Raw genomic sequence first — 21950 nt, 5'->3', positions numbered from 1 at the left:
AGGTACTTTCCAATTACCCATCTGTGATTAATAATGTATCTCCTTATGACATCTCATTTCTAAGTAGCATTTATCACTGCCGGCGCCTTTCTGTCTTAATGAGGACTACAGATCTCTGATTTACATTCAACATTCTCCACATTAATAATTGATTGAAATGCTTAAAAAATTCTTCTGCTACTGAAATGGAAGGTGGTGAGGCTATCACCAGAAGAATTTGGATGATACCCGGTTATATCTGATTGTTAAAGGAAGTGGGACCACTAGACTGTTGGCCAAACTCATCAGAAGTTGGCCCCAGGCTTGCCTGTTGGCTGTACCCACCACTTGACCCATAACTGTCTTGGTTGTAGCCACCTTGATTGTAGCTGCTGGAACGCTTCTCCATGGGATCTGAAAGATATCTCTGTCCCGAGGAATGCCAGCCAGTCTCCTTGAAAACAAACCAAATGTTTCCAGCCCAGAGGATAAAGTTTAAAAACCCGAAGACCTGAGAAAGAACCAGAACAGGTGGTTAAAGGACTGGATAGGGACTCAAGATAAGTCTGTTCACAGTAATTCTCCACAGTGCCATGGGTGAGCCTTTGATTTAATTTTGAAGTCTGTTTACATTTTTTTTCTTGGAACCACTGCTTGATTTAGGATTCCTGAACATTTTCCATATGCCAGATACTGCATGAAGGGTTTTTATATATTGATTCTTTTAGTCTAAGAGACCAGTGTTATTACATATTATATGCCTATGTTAAAATGTAGAAGTAAAATTCAGCAAGAAAAATAATCCGGTTCAAGTTCACATGTCTTGGTAAGCACTAGAACTGTGATTCAACTCTATTCTGTCTGCTCCAGAGAACAAGTCCTCACCAAAGCCATCCCTATCTTCACAAATCAGCCATTCTTAGTTTGTGTAGAGTAATAGTCATGTACAATTGAGTATTTTCAGTTTAATAATGGTGCATTAATTGATAAGGTCCCCATTTATTTAGGACTAGAGGCACTCCTTGAACAAATGAGTTGGTTCATGAAAGCACTGAATATGCACTGGTCCAGGTGATGGGTGAACACATGCATATTTACACACATAGTAGCAGAGTCTGTAAGTGGCTATGCTTCTGCTTCTCACCTTCAGAAGTCAATGCTAAGAACATTTTATGAATGGAGTACAGGGTACAGAGAAGAGTGAAATGCTTTAAAAGATTGGTGTGAGGCTTTCTTATGCAAATTTGGCTTTTTCTCAAGAACCTTGCTGGTAAGTCACAGGACCTGTGTTGATTTCTCAGGGTCAGGTGTTTGTTGGAGGCAGAACGGTTTATGATTGCAAGGGGCTTAGGAAGCAATTGCAGGATATATCAGATCATTGGTTGACTAGATAAGTGATACTCTATTCTAACAACCCTGTGGGGAAAAGGCAACAACACTATGATACAAATTGGTAACATTGGAGTATATATTTGGTTACTCCAACATGACATTGTCTAGTTAAAAATGGCTTTTTGGTTAGTCTGATGTGTCCTGAGGTGTGTGTGTGTGTGTGTGTGTGTGTGTGTGTGTGTGTGTGTGTGTGTGATGTTGGCATCCTCAACATGCAGGGACTTAAGCCCTTAGATCAAAAGCATTACTAAAGTATTCCAGTGTTTTAACAGTAGGTATATCACAGCACCACGTGATGCTGAATGACAATGGAGTGAAGGTAATATTTCTGTCATGGGGGACAGTTAAGAGCATTCAAGTGGATGTGCAAAACGTTGGACTCATTAGTAAACACTAAATGGCAAATCAGACTTTGAATCATGTTCTATAGTGGTCCATGAATTATGCTTAGTTGACTGTCACCATTGCATAAATGGAAGGAGTCTTTGGCTGTAAGGACATATTCTTAAAAAATGATAACAGAATTGACTACCAGTTGATCTCATTGAAGACTGATTCTCAAGTCCCCTTTTCTCTCTATCTCCTTTTCCCCAACTTTGTTTTCCATTGCAAATTGTTGTTTTCTTTAACATTAATATAGAGCCTTAGGTTTCTTGGCAGGGATGATATGAAACATAAATAAATCATTCATTACAGTTGTGTAATCATAGCAAATTAGTTAACCCCCAACAACACTTTTACATAGGACATTTATATCATGTGTAAGGTCACTAGGATACTTTTCATTTAAAATAGATATCTTGGTTTAATTCTGTGTTTGTAAGTCTATGCCAACACATAGTTCAAAAAGTATAAGAGGATCTCTTCTGATATGAAGGATGACTCTCCCTAGCAATGTGCTTTTGTCTGTTTGCCGGTCTTGGCCATTCTCCATGCCCTAGCTACTACTACGGTTTTTTAAAGGGCCCAACTTAAAATTACGAACACAGATCACTTTCTGGGGATGTGCAAGGAACACCGTTTATCTGTCACAATCATCATGGAAGTACCAAAAATTCCCACTGTCTGGTACATTTCAGAACACAGGAGTGTTTGAATCCTGCTATTAGTTCCACTTGAAATTGGGAGAGATTGTTATTTAAGCTGGGGTTTGAGGACATCAGAATGACAGTGTGAGCCTGTGCATGAGAGAGAACTGAGATGTAAAGTGTGCTTATCCATAAAGATGCTGACCAAATTACCTGGAGTGAAGCTGGAAAAGCAAAAGTAGAAATTATGGATGGAGAGTGATTTTTTTTACTGATGATTGGACAAAAAGTGACAGATTGCAGTCTCTTCCCTTTGCTGTTTTTTTTTTTTTTTTTTTTTTTTTTTTTTTTTTTTTTTTTTTTTAGACACCATAGAAGAAATGAACGTCCAGTTCTAGACGCTTCCAGGCAATTCTTATTCTGCATTTCTACAGGCTGGGCATCGTGATATGTGTTTTTCCATGAATTCTTTTATTCTGTCAACAGGCATGAAGTCCACTGCATAATGGGCTACAGTTTGCAGATGGTTACAGAGAGGCTTTAGAGAGGTGATGTGTTCATATAGGCAGGCAGCTGTTTCATTGTGGAGCCAGGACCCATTCCTGAAGACCATGCTAGGTCTGTCTCTTTAGCTTTACTGAATAGTAGCAGCATTTTGAGAGTTTGGATAGCAGTCTACCATTACAGCAGTTAAATCCAGAAACCTTTACCCATGATCCCTTACATCATCTCCCTGCATCTGTAATGCGTAAATATCTCACTTATGTTTAAGAGATACCATAAAGTGACCAATGTCAAAGAAAAGAATTTTGTTACCACAGTAGAAAATATGTATTATTTCATGACCTTGTTTTTCTTATAGAGCTCACAGATCGTAGTGGTGCATGGTTCTTTCTTCAGAACTTGTACTTGCCCAGCAGGGTGAGTTCTGTGAGCCATGGTTTGACTACACAATGCATAAAGCTAGCTACAGTTGACAAAACTAAGCTGGACTCTTAACCCTAGAGGAGCCAATGGGGAGCTCTCAACCAGACATTTGTAACTGTACTAAAGTGAGTTAAGCAGTATAAGACGTTTCCTTCCTAAACAAATTTATTTATTATTTCTGTCTATCTCTGTCTGTCTGTCTGTCTGCCCCTCCCTCCCCCCATATCTTTCTCTCCCTCTTCCTCTCCCTCTCCCCCTCCATCCCTCCGGCCCTTACCTCCCCCCCCCCGTGTGTGTGTGTGTGTGTGTGTGTGTGTGTGTGTGTGTGGTATGCATGTGGAAGTCAGAGGATGATTTTGTGGAGTCTGTTCTCCCCTTCCTCTTTGTGAGTTCTGGGGATCAGCTAAGCAAGCTTGGGGTGTGAGTACCTGCACCCACTGAGCTATCTCTTTGGCCAAAGCTGTTTCTTTGAAAAGAAATATACACTCAAAAAGTGAGGGTACCTACCTTCTCCCACATTCACAAGAAAAACATTCAAACTCTATTTGGAAAAGGAGAATAGCCTAACAGATATTGCCATTCAACAGAAACACACAAAAAGAAAAAAACAGGGCTAACAGAGAGAGAATGCAAAAATCCCAATTCTTGACTACATTCCAGCTCACAGCCCTGGTGGCAGTTCCGGTTTTTCTCATTATTTTCTGGTTTTGTTTGAACTAGCTCAATGTGACTTGAAGGCAAGCATATCTATAATTCAAAAATCTCTGTTGATTGATTAATATCCATTGCTCTGTGATAGTAATATACACTTCATTTTCCTTGCGCTGTAAAGTTTTAGTCCAATAGCTTGAAGTCCATCCTGACATTTTCCAACTGGAGGTGGAAAATGGGAGATTAGGCAAAGTTCCTACCACCTGGCAACTCAAGGAGACAATATTTTGGTTGTCTTCCTTCAGAGGTTGAGGGTCTGCTCCAGATTTCCATTCTCATCTCGTCAGGCCTCAGGAGGCTCATGAGATCTTTCCAGAACCTATTACTTTCATCTTGAAATTGGAGCCACTTTCTGTTTGTAATCTGGATATTGCAATGAGTAAACATTAGTTCTAGACATGGGTCTAAGAACACTTTAAACCTTGCTTTAGTTAGTCTGAGTGAGCTGTTCTTTCGCCAGAGCCTTGGCACTCAAGGGCACAGTGTAAACCCTGAAGGCCTCACCATTTGCTTGCTCATGTGGTTGTTAGGTTTAGTAGAACATACTATTCTTCATTGATAAGTCCTCCCTTCCAGTCCAAGGCTTATTAGAACATGAGTGGAACTGATAAGGCCCTGTAGGGTGTTCCAACTTCCTAGGGGATGGATTATTAAGCTAGCAGGTGATGAGCAGCACATTTATTGTTCAACAATGTCAAATATTTGCTCTTTTGGATTTTGAGATCAGAGCCACAATTATTTCTTCAACACTGTCTACAATGTACAGAAACATCAGCATATGTCTTAATGCATGCTTCCAAGCTGTGGTCAGCAGTGTGTAAGAACGTTCATAAGATCCAGGGCATAGTTAACTTCCACCATTCCTATCTCACACAGGCAGGATTTATGGAAAAACCAGGGGCAATGGAGCAGCCCTTTCCCTGATCGAATTTCAGAAAGCCACAGGGACACAGCTTAACTTTGCAGCAAAGATAATTATTCTTAATTTTTGCTGCCGAGTGCTCCTGTAGTAAACATGACTGCACATCCCACTTCTCAGTAAAACTTCTTTTGGCCAACATTGTAGCTTGTTTATCAGATGCAGCTTCCTTCTGTGGGCTATATACAGTTGCTTATACTTATAAACTAGAAATACATTTTAGTCTCTCTCCAACTGTCAGTATTCCTCGTTTTCTGTAGGATGCTGACACTTGATGAGAATATTTGATTGTTCAACTACCTTAATGCATTTTAAGGCTATCAAGCAGCTAAACTGGAGCAGAGAGAAGATATATAATTATTCTAAGTACATTTTCAACCACACATTTTCTCTTGCACCCTACTAAGCACGCATATTTTTCTCCAAACAGTTTGGTATATTCTATGTGTGGTATTAATTAAAGTTTTTTCTAAGAAACATTCAAGTTAACAAAATACTCTTTTTAGCTTCTGGTAGCCTTCATTCTCAACATTTAGGTTTTATATAAGTTCTGGGTTAGAATTTTGACTGTCATCTCAGTTACAACTGCTAATACTTGTTGGGTTCTTATTTGAAAGGCTGTAATCAGCAGCATTACAGTGTGTGGGTTTTGACCATGAAAATTTCGAAGGCTAAAATAATCATCTTACACCTTCAGTAAGATTTGCTTTATTTTTCTTTTTAGCTTGGCCTAGTTTTGGATGCAGAAATGTTCCCAGTGGCCAGCTTCAGGGTGCTTCTTTCCTTCATCACTGATTATCAAGTAAAGGCTCAGGAAGTGATGTCTGGATGAAGAAATACTTACCACAGATGTGTTTAAGCTGGACATGACAGGGCTATGGACAGCCATGCACTTGTTGGAAGGCTGCTTGCAAGCTGACATCAGCAACAGGACTTCTTTGGGATCTGTTGCCACTTTGACATCAGACAGTCCTTTTGCCCAAGCAGATGAACCCACCAGCCACAAGAATGAAAAGACTACAGTGACAATAAAGTCCTGCACAGAGAGACACAGGAGAAAAAGGTAAATATCAGTTCCAGAAAAAAAAAAAATCTATGAACTTAGGCAACTACTATGTGTTTTCTGGAAATTTCTGAGATCTCACAGGATTAGGACATAGATCTTCTGTCAGAAGGTAATAAAGTTTGGTGAGGCCATCTTTATACTTACATGAGATAAAAGATTATATTTTTAATTTAGTTTTTGTCTTTGGAGATGGGATGTCTCTTTGTAGTCCTGACTGTGTTGAGGTTCCCTTATACAGAGCAGGTTGGCCTTGAACTTGTAGAGATCCTTCTACCTCTCTCTCCCTATTGCTGGGATCAAAGGTGTATGCCACCACACCCAGCTGTACTTTTGTTTATTGAAAACCTACCCAGTCTCAGGAATGATTCAAGGACTTTATAATCCTTATCATTTTGTTTCCCAAAGGATCCCTATTTGCGTACAGTAAAATAAGTCAGAGAATCCTTTAAGTGTGTCTGAGACTACGTGTTCTAACTACTGACCATAAGTACTTTATCATGTGGTGCAAAGGTTTCAAACAGTGGGAGACATTTGCCCATTGTCAAAGACTTGTGGGTGGTAATATTTACTCATTAATCTATTTGTTAATTTAATGAATAAAGGTACCATCTACTTCATGCATAAAACTGAATTTATAGGTTTTTAATTACTATAGGCTTAGAATTATGTTTATAATAACCATGTTACACTATTTTTTTCTGAGATAGCATCTCTATTTTTGCAGCCCTGGCTGTCCTATGTTGTAAAGATTTTTAATCTTGATCCAGGATTTCTACCCTGCCTTGATCATTCAGTTCCTAAACAAAAGACATATATAACATTTATATTTACAATAAGCTTTAGAGCTGGGCAGATATCTTCCCTCTATGCTATTAGAGTCTACTTTCCTATCAGTAACCATGAATTACTGTTTACTATGTTTCATCTGGGCTGCTCTTAACTCCAGTTGTCCAGCACTTAGGGCCACGTTTTAACCTCACTTAATCCGTGACAGATTTTCTTTTCCCCTTCACCTTCTTGGTTATCTTCTAACCCCTAAACTCAGGAACCTTAAACCCTACTTATGTCTTCTCTCTTCAGCTATTGGCTGTCAGCATTTTAATTTACCAATCAAAAATAACTTGGTGGCAAGGTCACACAAATGTCACTTAGGTCTACATGTAGATTTTCTTGTCTCTGAGACTTCTAGGTTTTGGGAGCCCAATATTAGTATTAGGACACAAGCAGCATTAGGCCAACCTACTATATTGTTTCCTTTTTTTCCAAGTAAAAAGGATCTTTCTTTTATAGTAACAGACAATACAGAGTAGGAACTACTTTGAAACAATTATGAAAATTATTAGGTATGAAATATATTTAAAAGTCCAGTATTTTGTAACTAAGAGGTGGTACTTTATCATCTATCCTATCTCAATGACATTACAATTTTGTACCTAAATCACCTTTTATTTTAACTTGTATTACCATCCTGAAACCATCTTTTTAAATCTAGAACATTTTCTTAAATCATAAACAACTTAAGTTTAATTGTGAGACTATAACTACCTAGTCTTCAATCCTGACAAAGATTTGAGAAGGAATAACTATTAGACTGTGCAGGAAGTGCAGGCATGCTGCTTTCAAAAATTTAAACAATTGGCAGAGACAGCTGACTGCCTGGACAGTCCCCAACATCTCTTCTAAGGTTGGAGCATCTATCGTCTGCCTTCTGAACCAGAACGTATGACATATCTTAAGTGAAGCAGGGCTTATGATGAACTAGCTTACCATCTATTGGCAGAGCTTAGCAGCCAGCTATCCTGCATCTGAGTGTCCTTTTTGGACAGCAATTTGTCTGCAGATGAAGTTAAGGCATTTTTCGATTAGGAAGTAGCCTGCTATAATTGAAGTACCTCCACATGGAAGTATTAATGCTCAACATCATCTTTGAAGTGGAATGGGGGCACTGTCAGGAGCAGATATGTCTCATAGTTAGATATTTTAATAATGGAATAACCTTAAATGACATATTCTGTGGATCTCTGATGCTTTTGAAGATCATCTATCGATTCACAGCAGATCTGAACAAGCAAAGAATGCATGTCTCCAGCTAACTATTAGCTATACTACATAGGATGTATATTTTTTGATATTCCAGACTAAGATATAATGTGACTATGATTTGATTGACTGACTATCCACTTGTATTACTTGGTTATCCTAAACAGTTTGTAATAGCAGCTAAAACAGAACTGAAACTAAGCCCTGTTGCATAGGTACAATGCCTATCTAAGAGTAACAACAGAAAACCTTGTTATTTTATCTAAAAATGTTCTGGGCAGCATACCCCATACATTTGTTCCTTGTGGAATGATGCATTTTGCCTATAGGGTCTGTACTCAGGTGTATCTGTGTGACTTTTCAATAAGATTCATGACCTGCACTGGGGAAGCTGTCACACTATGGTGATGTTGTTTGAATCTTATGTCTGTTAGGTGTGACCTTTTGGAGAATGTTCTGGAAGATTCACAATTAAGATTGGCAAAATCTTTGGATCAACTCTTCTTTGGATCCAGTAGCTCTTGTGAGCTATGTAGCTCACTGTTCTCCATTTCAATGTTAGCTCTACCATACTTAGGGCCAAAATATAATCCAGTCACTGGAGATTTTAGGCATGGAGGTACTGCCTACTTATGTTTAGTATACTCATACACTGTCTTATTTCCTTCTCATATCTAATCATTTTCATTTTGAGTTGTATGTGCCCTTAAGCTGCCTTAAGTTCTTTCTGAAGGGATGCAGAGGTTTAAAGTGCAAGCAAGCAAATGCAGCATCCACAGCTGTTTCTGTATTAGCAAGAACAATTCACACCTAGTGTTATGATTTGTATGTTTATCCCAGGCAGTGGCTCTATTAGAAAGTGTGGTCTTAAAGTAAGTATGGCCTTGTTGAAGTAGGCGTACCTCTGTGGTTGTGGGCTTTAAGATTCTCATCCTAACTCCCTGGCAGCCAGTATTCTGCTAGCAGCCTTTAGATGAAGATGTAGAATTCTCAGCTCCTTCTGCACTATGCCTGCCTGGATGTTGCCACCTTGATAATGAACCGAATCCCTTTACCTGTAAGATAGCCCCAATTAAATGTCCTTTATAAGACTTGCCTTGGTCACGGTGTCTGTTTACAGTAATAAAACCTAACTAGGATAGAAATTGGTACCAAGGACTGGGGCATTGCTGTGATAGGACTGGACATGCTTTTGTTTGGAGGTATGTGGATTTGGGGACTTCGAATTTGGAAAGCAGTGGAATGCTTTAAATGGTCCTTAATGAACCATCCTAGTAAGAATATGGAATATTTTTGTTGTTGAGAGTAATTTGAACTGTGCAGCCCTGGCTTAAGAAGTTTCTGGGGTAGCTGGTTTTTGCCCTTGTCTGAAGAGTCTACCTGAGGCTAAGGTGAAGAGACTCGGATTAATTACAATGACAACGGAAGTCTCAGAAATGCACATCATAGACTTTGTTCTCTGGTTAAGTCTCATAAAGAGCATTTTGAACAAGTATAACAAGCTGAGGAAGGAAAAATATGAAATACATTGTTTGAGTATTAAAGGTGTACCAGGAGGTGAAATGGAGCTGAATCTTATGTTCAAGAAGATAAATTAAAGATGTGAGACTTTGGGAAAAGATCATATCCAACCAAATTTAGATCTAGGTATAGTGGTACACACCTTTAATCCAAGGAGATAAAGTCAAGCAGGTCTTTGAATTTAAGGTTAGCTTAGAATAGAGCAAGTTCTAGATGAAGAAAAACTTAGAACCAGGCTTGGGGGACCATACCTTTAATCCCAGTGTTCAGGAAGTAGGCATATAGATCTCTGAATTCTAAGTCAGTCTAAGGAGCAAGTTCCAGGACAGCCTAGCTTATGCAGTGAAGAAGCAGGAAAACAGAAAGCTGGTGACAATGTAATAGAACAGGTGGCTATATTTCAGCCCCAGCAAAGGGCAGAATTTTGCAATTTTGGCCACATGGCTTAAGCTTTAGGGTCCAGAATAGAAGAGATTACTCAGACAATTGATGCTGGTCAGCTGGAGCTAAGAAATTAATGGTGATTAAAGAGAGACCAGCATCACTGATGTGAAATCTGGGAAGTGTTTTCTGAGAGCACACAGGAGCTATGCTCCAGAGATAGCCAAGGTTGTACCTTGTGCTGCAGGTGCACATGGTGATATATAAGGATTACCCAGGTGGTACTGGTTTTGAAGGCATAACATGGTCATGAGGAGCTGCTGAGTTTTGGCACTTCTAGAGGCCATGGAAGGTTACTGGTGAAGGTGCAACCTCAGTTGTTGTTGATGGCCTAGGACTGAAGAGGTCATGCAAAGTAGTTGAGGCTTGGCACCATAAAGAGACCATGTGAGAGGCTATTGGTGAAGCATAGTTGCAGCAGAAGACCCCAGTATATTGGAGATGCCAATACCATGGGGTGATCAGCAAGAACAGCAGCAGCAGTTGAGTGAGTGGATCAGCCTGAGCTTCCAGTATCACAGAGGAGGGAGCTAAAGATGTGATGGCAGTCCTTTGGAAGAGTCAAGAAGGTCATGTGGGGATCCCAGACATTGAAACAGAAGCTGTAACATTAAAGTTGCCTTGGAGACCCCAAGATGTTTGAGATGCCAGTGCTGTGGGCTATCTGCTGAGGAAAGCTGCTGAAAGGGACTGGAACCAACCCAGCAGTAAGAAGTTAGTTAAGGTCAACAAAGATGAAAAGATAACTGGAGATCTAAAGACCAAGTTGAAATCAGACGTGGAGATGCAGAGTTTGAAGTTTGCCCTGTTGGTTTCCTGTTATGCTTTGGGGATTACAATTAAGTGATTGAATGAATCTCAGAAGAGACCTTGAACTTTGTACTTTTAATATTGTTAAGACTGCTATAGACTATGGGGACTCTGGAAGTTGTACTAAATGTATTTTGAATGATGCTATGTTTAGGTATTTCCCCATAGACTCACATGGTTGAATAAGCCTATGGAGGCCAGGGAGTGAAATGTTATGGTTTGTATATGCTCATCCCAGGGAGTGACACTAACAGAAGTTGTGGCCTTGTTGCAGTAGGTGTGACCTTGTTGGAGTAGGTATGTATGTCACTGTGGGTGTGGGCTTTAAGACCCTCATTCTAACTCCCTGGAAGCCAATATTCTCCCAGCAGCCTTCAGATAAAGATGTAGAACTTTCAGCTCCTTTTGAAATGTCCGGATACTACCATATTTTCACCTTGATGATAATGGACTGAACCTCTGTACCTGTAAGCCAGCTCCAATTAAATGCTTTCCTTTGTAAGACTTGCCTTGGTCATGGTGTCTGTTCCCAGCAGTAAAACCTTAAGACACCTAATGATTACATATGAACCAAGTGTGTCAAATTTCAACTTTTAGTTTATAGCCAATCTTGTACCTTAGTTCATTCTTTATTATTTAGGCAAAAGGAATTAGTAAATTATTTATGTATATATTGATCAATAAGTCCAAAACAAAAGTCACCAAAGTAAAATAAAGGTGTTGGAATGGCCTTCAGGCCTTGTGGTAGGCTCTACATAGGATTCCCAATCTTTTCCTTGTCAGTCAAGGCTGCCCATCTTCACTCATGATCTTTTTATGTGTTAAAGCAGCAATGGCCAGTCTTCTTCCCAATATCACATCATGTTGACAATGAGTTCTGTGCCAGCTCTCTTACATTTTGGGCCTCATGGTTACATTGTGCTTACTCAAATAATTGCTGGTCTCACTATTTTAAAGCTCTCTCCACAATCTTAGGTCTCTCTGAAGTGCTACTAATCTCCTCCTGCCATCCCATGTGATACAGTTACAAGTTCCAAGTATGAGGATGGAGACATCTTTGTAGGGCCATTATTCCACCCACGTAGTTGGAAATGTTTTCAATCCAGGGATTAGTTGGAGAAAACTTGGCATTTTAATGATGCTAGATCTTCCAAGGAGTGACTATGAAGTGTCTGATTTCATTCATGTATTCAAATAGCATGGTTTCAGTAATGTGCAAAAGTCTTAAGGAGACCCTTAAGGAGTTAGGAACATGCAGGGTAGTGCCCTTCAATGTAACATAGGTTAGGGCCCATAGCTGTTGTATAGATCCAAGTATAGGACAGTGCTCTTTACTATTTATATTCATCACAATGAGAGACAGACTTCTTTAAATGTCAGAGTGTTTAGGGAAAACAGGATTCTGTCCATTTAGCAGAATAACAGTTGTAGGTTCCCTCTTAGGCTGTATGGTTTGTGTAGCCATAGGTTCTTAACTTGATAATGGTATAGATTTCATATCATAGAGCAGGCTTTAAATTGAACCAGAAACTCTTTGGTCACTCCAGTGACATAAATGCCACTATTGCAGCAGTAGGCACATCTTCCTAGACCAGGTATTGCTGTAATTTTCATCATTCACGGTGGGGTAAAATTGTTAACTACTTTTCTCCTCCACAACTGCTCATAGAATCCATGGAATTTAGTCACTAGGGGTAAAGATTTCATGTCAGTATACATTTGGTTTCTTCTATGATTCAAAATGTATGAAATTCTCCAAGAATTGATGAATACATATAGAGTTCCATTTGACCTTTATTTGGATAATGGAGAAAACTATGTCAAATTAACATTTCCTGAGCATTTATTATGCACTAAGTATTATTCCAGATTCATTCGAATTAACTCAATCCTGATAACAGCACTTCAAAACACATGTTAATCCTCTTCTAATTTTGTAATTGAGGAAACTGATGTGCCAGGATGCAAAATAAATTGCCTAAAGCCAGAGTTAATTAATAGAAGAGCCGGGACTTTAAGCCTGGCCATCTGTCTCCATGGGTTGTGTACTTGAATGTTTGACTGTGTATGATGCTTCTAACATCCGCTTTAAGAAGGAATTCCTAGTTAAAGCAAATTCAATGAAAGGTTTTCAAGGTCCAGAGTGATAAATCAGGGAGTAGAGGTGCCTGTTGCCAAGTCTGATGACCTGAGTTAGAACTCAAGAACATGCATGGTGGAAGGAGAGGACTGACTACAGTAAGCTGGCTGGTCCTCATAGGTGCACTGTAGTGTATACACACACACACACACACACACACACACACACACACACACACAAGTGCACACACATGAACATGTGCACACACACACAAACAAAAGTGCACATATACATGTGCACACACACTAAATAAATAAAAGTGAATGGATGTAAAAAGGTCACATTAAAATGCTTTTCAAAAGCTAAATTTGAGATTCTGCTTAATTTACGGTAGTGAAGTGCTTTTATGCAGAGGAATTAACTTTCTTACTGAATTCAAGGATCTGTGTCATTGGACTAAATACAGAGCTTTGGGATCTGATCTGACATTTTATCTTCTAGGCAGACACTGTACAAAGGGGAGCTGCATAATCTATCTCCTACTTAAGCTCAGCTCTGGAACTGGCTAGATCGAGATTTGAATTCTTAATCTTACACTTTCATGTTCTTATGCAATTTGGTAGATTTCTTAAGACCCACAATTTCCATTGTAGGTTGAAATAAGGCTTTTCATGGCATAGCTGGAGGATTAAATAAGTTATTGTAAGCAATTTTTATCACTATGCCAGGAAATGAAAACTTTAATAATGTCCCATAAAAACAACAATGACAATTATGACCATACAAACAGCATGTGGCTATGAGCAGGCGCTGTCATGGTAACTATAAGCAGAAGCTGTCCTGGTGGCTATGAGTAGGGGCTGCCATAGTAACTATGAGCAGGAGCTGTCCTGGTGGCTATGAGCAGGGGCTGTCCTGGTGGCTATGAGTAGGGGCTGTCATGGTGGCTATGAACAGGAGCTGTCATAGTAACTCTGAGCAGGAGCTGTCATCATGGCTATGAGCAGGAGCTGTCATCATGGCTATGAGCAGGCACTGTCATGGGTATTCATCTATCTTGGGTGGTTTTTCTTTATGGAAGTGGGAAAACAGAGATTAAGACTACTGAAACAATTTCCCAAACTCAGAAATTAGTGCTGTGCCTTATGATAGGAAAAACAATGTTTAACAATTTAAAATAACTGATCTATGCGGTTTATGAATGTGTGTCTATTCCCAGCGTGACAGGTAGAATATTCTTAGTGATAAGCATGCACTCCCTGCTCAAACCCTGCAATGACACCCCCCCCACACACAAACACATAAATACTGAGCATAAATGCTAAAGGCAACACAGAGAGTCCTAAAGAACCCTGAGTGGGTCACTCTTCTGCCGTGAATTGCGTTCTTTACCTAACTTTTCACCTCTCGTTGTAACACACAGGCTTCCTAGCTTTTACTTTAGCCCACCCAGAACATATGCAATGCAGAAGTTTCACCTGGGACAGTCCCCTTGCAGAGGACCACAGATGGGACTTACTTCCTTTCACTTTAAAAAAGTAATCTCTGTTTAAATCAGTCAGGTGCTGCCTTATGGATATCATCTCCCCAAAACAATTCTCTAGTCACCTTTTCAGTTTTAATTAAAATTAAAAATGTCTCATTTCCCCCCAATTTCTTCTTTATGATCTGGTGCAGGATTTTTATGATTTTTTGGTTTAATTGTTTACCACAACTAAAACTTGTTCATCTTATGGTCAGAGTTCTTTTTGATGCACAAGGAATTAACCAATGGTAGTTTTCTAAAGATCGGCTTGTCCCTTCAAAAGTGACCTAGATTCTATTTAGATTAAATATAAAATAGCTTTATCACCTAGAGCAAATTCATCAAAGTGTACCTAGGCTAAAGGTAGACATTATATCACTGGGAGTAACTGCAAGACAGGTGTCTTACTTAGGGATTTGCTGCTGTGAAAAGGCATCATGACCAAGGCAATTCTTTTAAGAACAGCAGTTAATTGAGGCTGGTTTGCAGGTCAGAGGTTCAGTCCAGTATCATTAAGGCAGAAGCATGGCAGCATCCAGGCAGATGTGAGTTCTACACTTTCATCTGATGGCTGCTAGGAGAAGACTGGCTTCCAGGGAGTTAGGATGAGGGTTTTAAAGCCAACACTAACAGAAACATACTAATAAGGACACACCTTCCAGTAGTGCCACTCTCTACTAGGCATATTCAAACTACCACAACATGGCACATGTTCCAGATAAATAATCCATTAACTTGAAAGTTTTTTTTTGTTGTTTTCTTGTTTGTTTGTTTGTTTTTGTTTTTTGTCTTTTTCTGGCTTTGGGCATAAACTAAATTGGGGCTACCTTGCAGAGGACACATATATCAAATATTGGACACAATTTTCCTCTTCTACTTTCAGTTGAGATTCTCCTATGGCCAAACTCAACCTGAAACTCAGGAAGGGGAAAGTCCCCAGAAATAATGCAGCTAGAATACTCCACAGACACAAGAGGGAATTTATACTGGTGCTTCTCATGTGTCTGGTTACCCAGTCATGACCCTACAGACACTGTTAGTCTTCTAACCTGTCTACTTAGTTATTCCAGTTACTGATGAAGAAACTGGAGTAAAGATGTTTAAATGTGGGACAATTAATACCTGGCTTGACTATAGTCGTTTGATGAAAATGTGGGGAGGGGTTGCTTTTGTTTTTTTGGGTTTTTGAATGTTTGTTTGGTGTGTGGATAGCTATTTAAATCAGTCACCTCCTAATTTTAAACACTTTGGTATCACCCAAATGATTTGGATTTTAATCTACATACTTCCTATAATATATAGTTATTTTAATCAAAGAAATTTAAGTGTGTTTTTACTAAATAACCTAGAAAGAACTACACATACCCAGTAAACAGTGAGCTAATACAGCTTCTTATAAATAGAAGTCTGAAAACATTAGTAGATTAAAAGTAAGATACTTTGGATATGTTCTAGAAATAGCTGCCAAAGATTTTGGAACCAAGGACCTTTGCTAAACCAAATTTACAAATGCTAAGATGATTATTGATGAGAACCATTAGCATCAGAGAGCATGAAGTTAAACTGAATGTAGAATGGCTTATGTGTATTGAATGCCTGTTGGTGGCTGTGACTGAAGCCATTTTCTGAACAAGAGAATTATGTGGCTCAAGCATGGGTAGGAACTTTCATCTGAGGGTGTAGACAAGCATCCAGTTTTATGCAAATACTACTCCTAGTTTCTCTAACAGAGATTGTACAACAGAAGATTAATTTGCAACATTTATGGCTTCATCATTCTGATACATAGTTAGTCCTGCTCATGGCAATTATCCCCATGGAAGAGAGAAAATGCCAGTTGTAAGGTACTTCAATACTTCAACTCTTTCCTGCTTGGGATCTGAGTGAACTCCAAGAACTATTTGGAAGAGACATTACTAACCACAAAGAAAGTGAAGTCAGTATGGGCAAATAATCTATGTGTCTATGGTTTGTTAAATAGGTGATAAGTGGACTCTGAGGTATTGGTCACAGTCGGTACCTGATGAACTCTGACACATTGGATGTTTATGTGCAGCACATTTGAACCATCTGTTTTATGAACTAAAACCAAGTTTCCTTAAGAAGGCACAGGCTGGCTTAATTTGAACTTGGTGGTCAGATTCAATTTGCTTTTAAGGGTTGCTTTGCTTCCCTCAAAAGTTGCTGTTATGAAAGCAGTTTATTTAGATTTAATATACTAAAATTGCTGGTTTTGGATTACTTGTAGACATATATCAGGAGGAGAATTCTGTAAGAGAACATTATTTGAGACACATGCAAAATGAGCCCATTTCTCTCTTCAGTGCACATTAATAAACATAACCAATCACCCCATTTCTACTTATAAGTAAATACTGCCCATTATTCAGCTACATGGGCTTTGTTATCTGTATTGTCTGGTGATGGTTTTGAAGTGAAGGAAAACAGAAGACAGAAGGTTTTTAAAGAAACAAGAAGAACGTGTGGCTAGACCTGTCAAACTAAGTTTTGTCCATTATTACATCTGAAATATTAATTCTAATTCATCAGCAGATCTTTCAAGAGGTTCAACAAGGTGAAAATCTATGTTATATAGAATCTAGCACTTTGTGCAGGGGCTTAAATCCTGTGCTCTAAGTGCTCATAACAACTGCATTAGTGAATGGCCTTGATTAGCCTGTGTTTTCTAAGACCTAAACTACTACCACAATGGGAACACAGATATACTAGTGAACACATTGAGCTACACAGAAAGTCATTCTCTAATGTAGGTTTCCTTTACCTGAGTAGCAAACAAACAAACAAAAAAGTCCGAGTTTGGGAATTTAACTCTGATACTTAGTTAACAACTTCTAATAGATAGACCTGACTTCAGAATTAGTCATTAGGGAAGTCATTGCATTAGGCTAGAAGACTTTTCATTGGAAATTCTATATCCAGTAGTTACACCAGATTTTATCAAAGTATATTTTATTTAAGTTTAAGAAATTGGTTTAAACAACAGTAGTCAATAATTTGTGGTCTGAGCATTAGGAGCAGAGAGTGAAAGGGCCTAGGAGTGAAGACAACTGTGTAATGTGCTAGCACAGGATCCCAACAAGCTGCCTGCCGGAAATCTAATCTAAGCCACACAAATGAGCTCTATGTGAAAGTTGAGATATATAGTAGACATGTTCAAAGAAGCAAAAGCAATGGAAAAGGACTGTACACACTAACAAAAGAGAAATCTAAACACAAACCCTGCCACAAAACTTATCTACAGTGCTGTTCTGCACACAAGATATGTACTAAGGTAATGGTCAAACAAAGCTTGTGGGAGTAACCCACCAGTATCTAATATTACTTGAGGCCCACTCCAGGAGGTGAAACCCATATTTGATACTGTTTGGGTGACCAAAAACTTGAGATTACATAGCCCAGGGATCTAGGGCAAAAGCCAAATACTACTGTTCTAAAACCAACCAACCAACAGTCTAACCAAAGAAACAACAAAATAGAAACCCAAATAAAAAAATTCCATACCAATAAAATGACCCCTATTGACATCCTGCAGCAGATAGAAACATGTACAGAGACCCATAGCCAACCAACCCCCCCCCCCACACACAGAGACAGAGAGACAGAGAGAGAGAGAGAGAGAGAGAGAGAGAGAGAGAGAGAGAGAGAGAGAGAGAGAGAGAGAGAGAGCTTGGAATACTCAGCCCTACATGGGATGTTTCACATCCCTCCTATAAAAGCTCAGTAAACCTTGCAGAAGTGAAGGCAGAAAGAATGTAAAAGCAAAAGGGGATAGAGGACACTGAGAAAAAAGGTCTTCTAGATCAAGATGATCAATGCTGTTGGTGAGTTCTAGTCAAATCCACAAATGAAGTTAACAAATGAAGTACATTTGGGTTCACTGTGAAGAGTAATGCCTTCTCTTGTTTTGAATCACTGACCAGTTTGAGAAAAGTGTAGATTGGGCTTTGTACTGGCAATTTAAGCAAGGGAATGGGATCCAGGTCAGTGATGCCCTGGATAATTTGCATTTAGCCTCAGCTGGGGACAGTAGAGTTGACACCGTTTAGTGTCACTAAAATGGAAAGAGTGACCGAATCCCTCGTGTACTGTGAAAGAGAGTATGTTAAAATAAAGGAAGATGGTGGAGGAGAGGAGCAGAAATGGAGGAAAGAAAAAAAGGAAGAGAGAAAGGGGGAAGAACGAATGGGGAAAAGAAAGCAAAGTGAGGGCAGGAGGGCATAGGAAGTAAGGAAATAGAGGGGAAGAAATAGAAAGTAGGGGAAGAGAAAGAAACAGAGCAGTAAAGGAGAAAAGGGAAGAAAATCTATCTATCTATCTATCATCTATCTATCTATCTATCTATCTATCTATCTATCTATCTATCTATCTATCTATCTATCTATCTATGGAGAGAGAGAGTGAAGATGAGAATAGAACAAGAGCCCCACCTCTATCCAGAACTCATCACATGCTCAACTCATTTCATGCTCAAATCAGCCTAGTGGAGCAGGTTATTTTTTTATTAATCAAAACCCCAAATTTTATTTGTAGAGGTATGTTATGTGTGGAGAGCATTTTGGCACCACTGGAAAGTTGGTGGTGGAAGTTTTTACATCACCAAGGACAATCAGAAGTTAGACAAGGCAGAATCTGACTCTGGCCCTATACTCAAGGCAGAAATCTGACTCTGACCCAGATTAAGAACATTTACATTTGAAGCTCAGGGCAGCCTCATCAGATGTAGGTGTAGCAGTTTCTTTGTCTCTTGGGATCCCCTCTTGTCCTTGATCTTCCCACCTAGCCTCCAGAAAGATGTTTACAGGATTTTTGATTATTGACTTCCTAGTTCCCTGACTCAGAACTGATGTAATCTTTCTGCATGCAATTAAAGTGGTTTAAAAGACAACTGAATAAAAAAGGCGTCTCTTCAGCCTCAGACTGACCAAAGTCATGTTACAATTTTGACTGTCTCTTTTTTCTTTCAATCCATTGTTTGACTGACCTGGTCTAGGACAGTTATGTGAGTTGAGACCAGCTGTGGAATTTTGTCCCCTATTTTGACATTGAATGTGCTTTGACAAATTCCATTAATCCCCAAGACTTTAGAACCTCTGTTGAAAAATCCCCTAGTGAAGAGGCAAAAGCCTCCCGACAGAGCTCTAGTATCCACAGAAATCCAGGACTTGGAAATGGGTTTTTTATTCCAAATTTGATAAGAAAAATCCTCGGGGTTAAGTAAGAGAGGTCAACTCATCAGGTTTGCTAATCTTTATTAGAGTGAAGGAACACAAACTGTGAAAGTTCTCAGCAGTCTTGGCCTTTGAATCTTCGTCAATGTTCTAGTTTGATGCCTGTCACTGTGATTAAACCTTTTGACCAAAAACAACTTAGTAGAATATGGGATTTATTTGGCTTTACTTCCAGGTCACAGTCTATGATTCAGGGCTGCCAGGAATATAAAAAAGAGTCTAAAGCAAAAATTATGAAGAACACTAATTTCTGGCTTGCATACTGAGTCATGCTCAGTTAGTTTTCATTGTGCACCCCAGAACCACATCCCTGGGGAATAGTACTGCCCATAGTGGGAAGTATTTTTCTATATCAATTAACAATCAAGACTATCCACCCCATAGATACGGGCAATCTGTCAGTTGAGACTCTTCTCAGATGACTCTAGGTGAGTCAAATTGGTAGTTAAATATAACTAAGATAGTCCCTGACCTTTACTTTGGGAGAGAACTTCTTACAATGTTAATTTATTTGATGATTACCTTATAGCTCAAAACCAAAGGACTGTCAGGTACCAACTACTTCACTTGCCAAGCTTCTTAGAAAAGCCTGTCCATCACCCATGCCTTTCCTTTCCAACTTCTAAGAGCTCAAAGCTCTACATATATCCCCCAGTATTTGAGTGTGTGTGTGTGTGAGTGTGTGTGTCTGTGTGTATGTGTGTGTGTGTGTTTGTGTGTGTGTGTATTTGGGATGTGGGGAGAGGGATGGAAAGACAAAGAGGAGTGATGGTGGAAGCAAGAGTAGTCATTTCTATATCTCCTTCCTCCCAGTAGTTTTTGCTGTTTAGCCACAGGTTTTTTTAAAGGCAAGGGTTCCACCAAAGTAGAAAGGGACAAACAAAAACAGGTTACCTATCGTAGTTAAAATCAGTTTAAAATGTTTTTAATCGATAGTATTCTGTTCATTAAAAACAATATTTTAAACAATGAAAAACGTTTTCTATGCATGAATGTTTTGCCTGTGTGTACGTGCACTATGTGCAGGTATGGTGCCTGTGGCAGCTGGAGGAGAGTAGCTGGTCCCCTAGAACTGGAGGTAAGGTGCTACATGTAGGTGCTGAGAACCAAAACCATCTCCTGCAAGTACTCCTAATTGCTGGGCTCTTGTTATGTTCTTAGGTGATGGATGTAAGTGGTTATAAGGAGTTGGTTAGACCCATGGACAGAGTAAGAAGAATGAGATTGCTGGTTACTCAGTGATGTGGAGAGAAGCTAGCACCAAGAATCCTTCTCTTTATGTTTCTTGTGCACTTGAGTACTTTACCTCCCAGCAGCCCACGTGGATAGATACTAGTAGTCTCCCATTTTATGTAAGGGACAATGTATGTAGATCAAGTTTGAAAGATGCATAGTTATGTTTTAGACCCAGAGAGTTTGGATCAAGGGACTGTGTTATTCATCTCTTGCAGGGGCACCCTACTGCTTTTTAAGGGCTGTAATTTTATTAAAGACATGACCTTTCATTAGTTTAAAACTTAAGTAGTCATATTAATACAACTATTATTTATGGCCAGTGCATGTGTGCACTACTTAGCTAAGAGTTACTCATTTAAACTCTCACAACACTTTGAAGTTGTTCTCTTGACCCCACTTCACAGTAGGTTAGCGAATAATAGCAGAGTTAGGTGTCAAACTTAGATCGGTTTTGGTCTTAATCTGGCTAACTTGTTCATTGTTCATTCTTGAATTTGTCCCTTTTAAAATCATTTGTCTAATATGACTGTGAGCGTGCATGTGTGACTGCATGTGTGCATGTGTGTGTGTGTGTGTGTGTGTGTGTGTGTTTGGGTAAGAGAGTGCATATGTGTGGTTTGCATGTGTGTATATGTTATGTGCATGTATGTGAACTCACAAAGGTCAAGGAGGACATTAAATGGCCTTGCTATTGCTGACCACTATATTCCTTTCTGACAGGGTCTCTCATTGAAGCACCGGTAATTTTGACTCTCTTCACCAATACCCTGAGGTTCTAGGTACACATGGCCACACCTATTTTTTTACTTGGGTACTGGGGATTCAAACTGCTCCCACTGGTTCAGCGACTACTCTTACCCATTGAGCCATCATCTAAGCCTGTCTAAGATTTATCATCTTCCTGCTCTGAGCTGTGTGCTATTATGTGACTGCTGTAGGGAGGGCGTTAATCAAAGGGAAGGGGATTTCTATGAAATAGTATTCTCACCCTTGATGGTTTTTCCTTTTTGATTTTATACATTTTTC

At 39.3% G+C, this 21950-nt stretch overlaps 1 protein-coding gene across 1 annotated transcript in view; it reads right to left on the bottom strand.

Moving 5' to 3' along the window:
• Positions 1 to 232: 232 nt before the first annotated feature.
• Positions 233 to 21950, bottom strand: part of SYNPR (synaptoporin) — a gene marked incomplete at both ends in the record, with an annotated part of 318051 nt that continues 296333 nt past the window's right edge. Inside the window, 2 exons of the mRNA XM_080925959.1 lie at positions 233 to 490; positions 5801 to 5992. Coding sequence (XP_080782085.1) covers positions 233 to 490; positions 5801 to 5992 — 450 coding nt within the window. The remainder of the gene's footprint in view (positions 491 to 5800; positions 5993 to 21950) is intronic.

Source organism: Micromys minutus (assembly GCF_963924665.1).
Source record: "Micromys minutus genome assembly, chromosome: 12".
NCBI lineage: Eukaryota > Metazoa > Chordata > Mammalia > Rodentia > Muridae > Micromys > Micromys minutus.
This window is presented reverse-complemented; position numbering and strand designations above follow the sequence as displayed.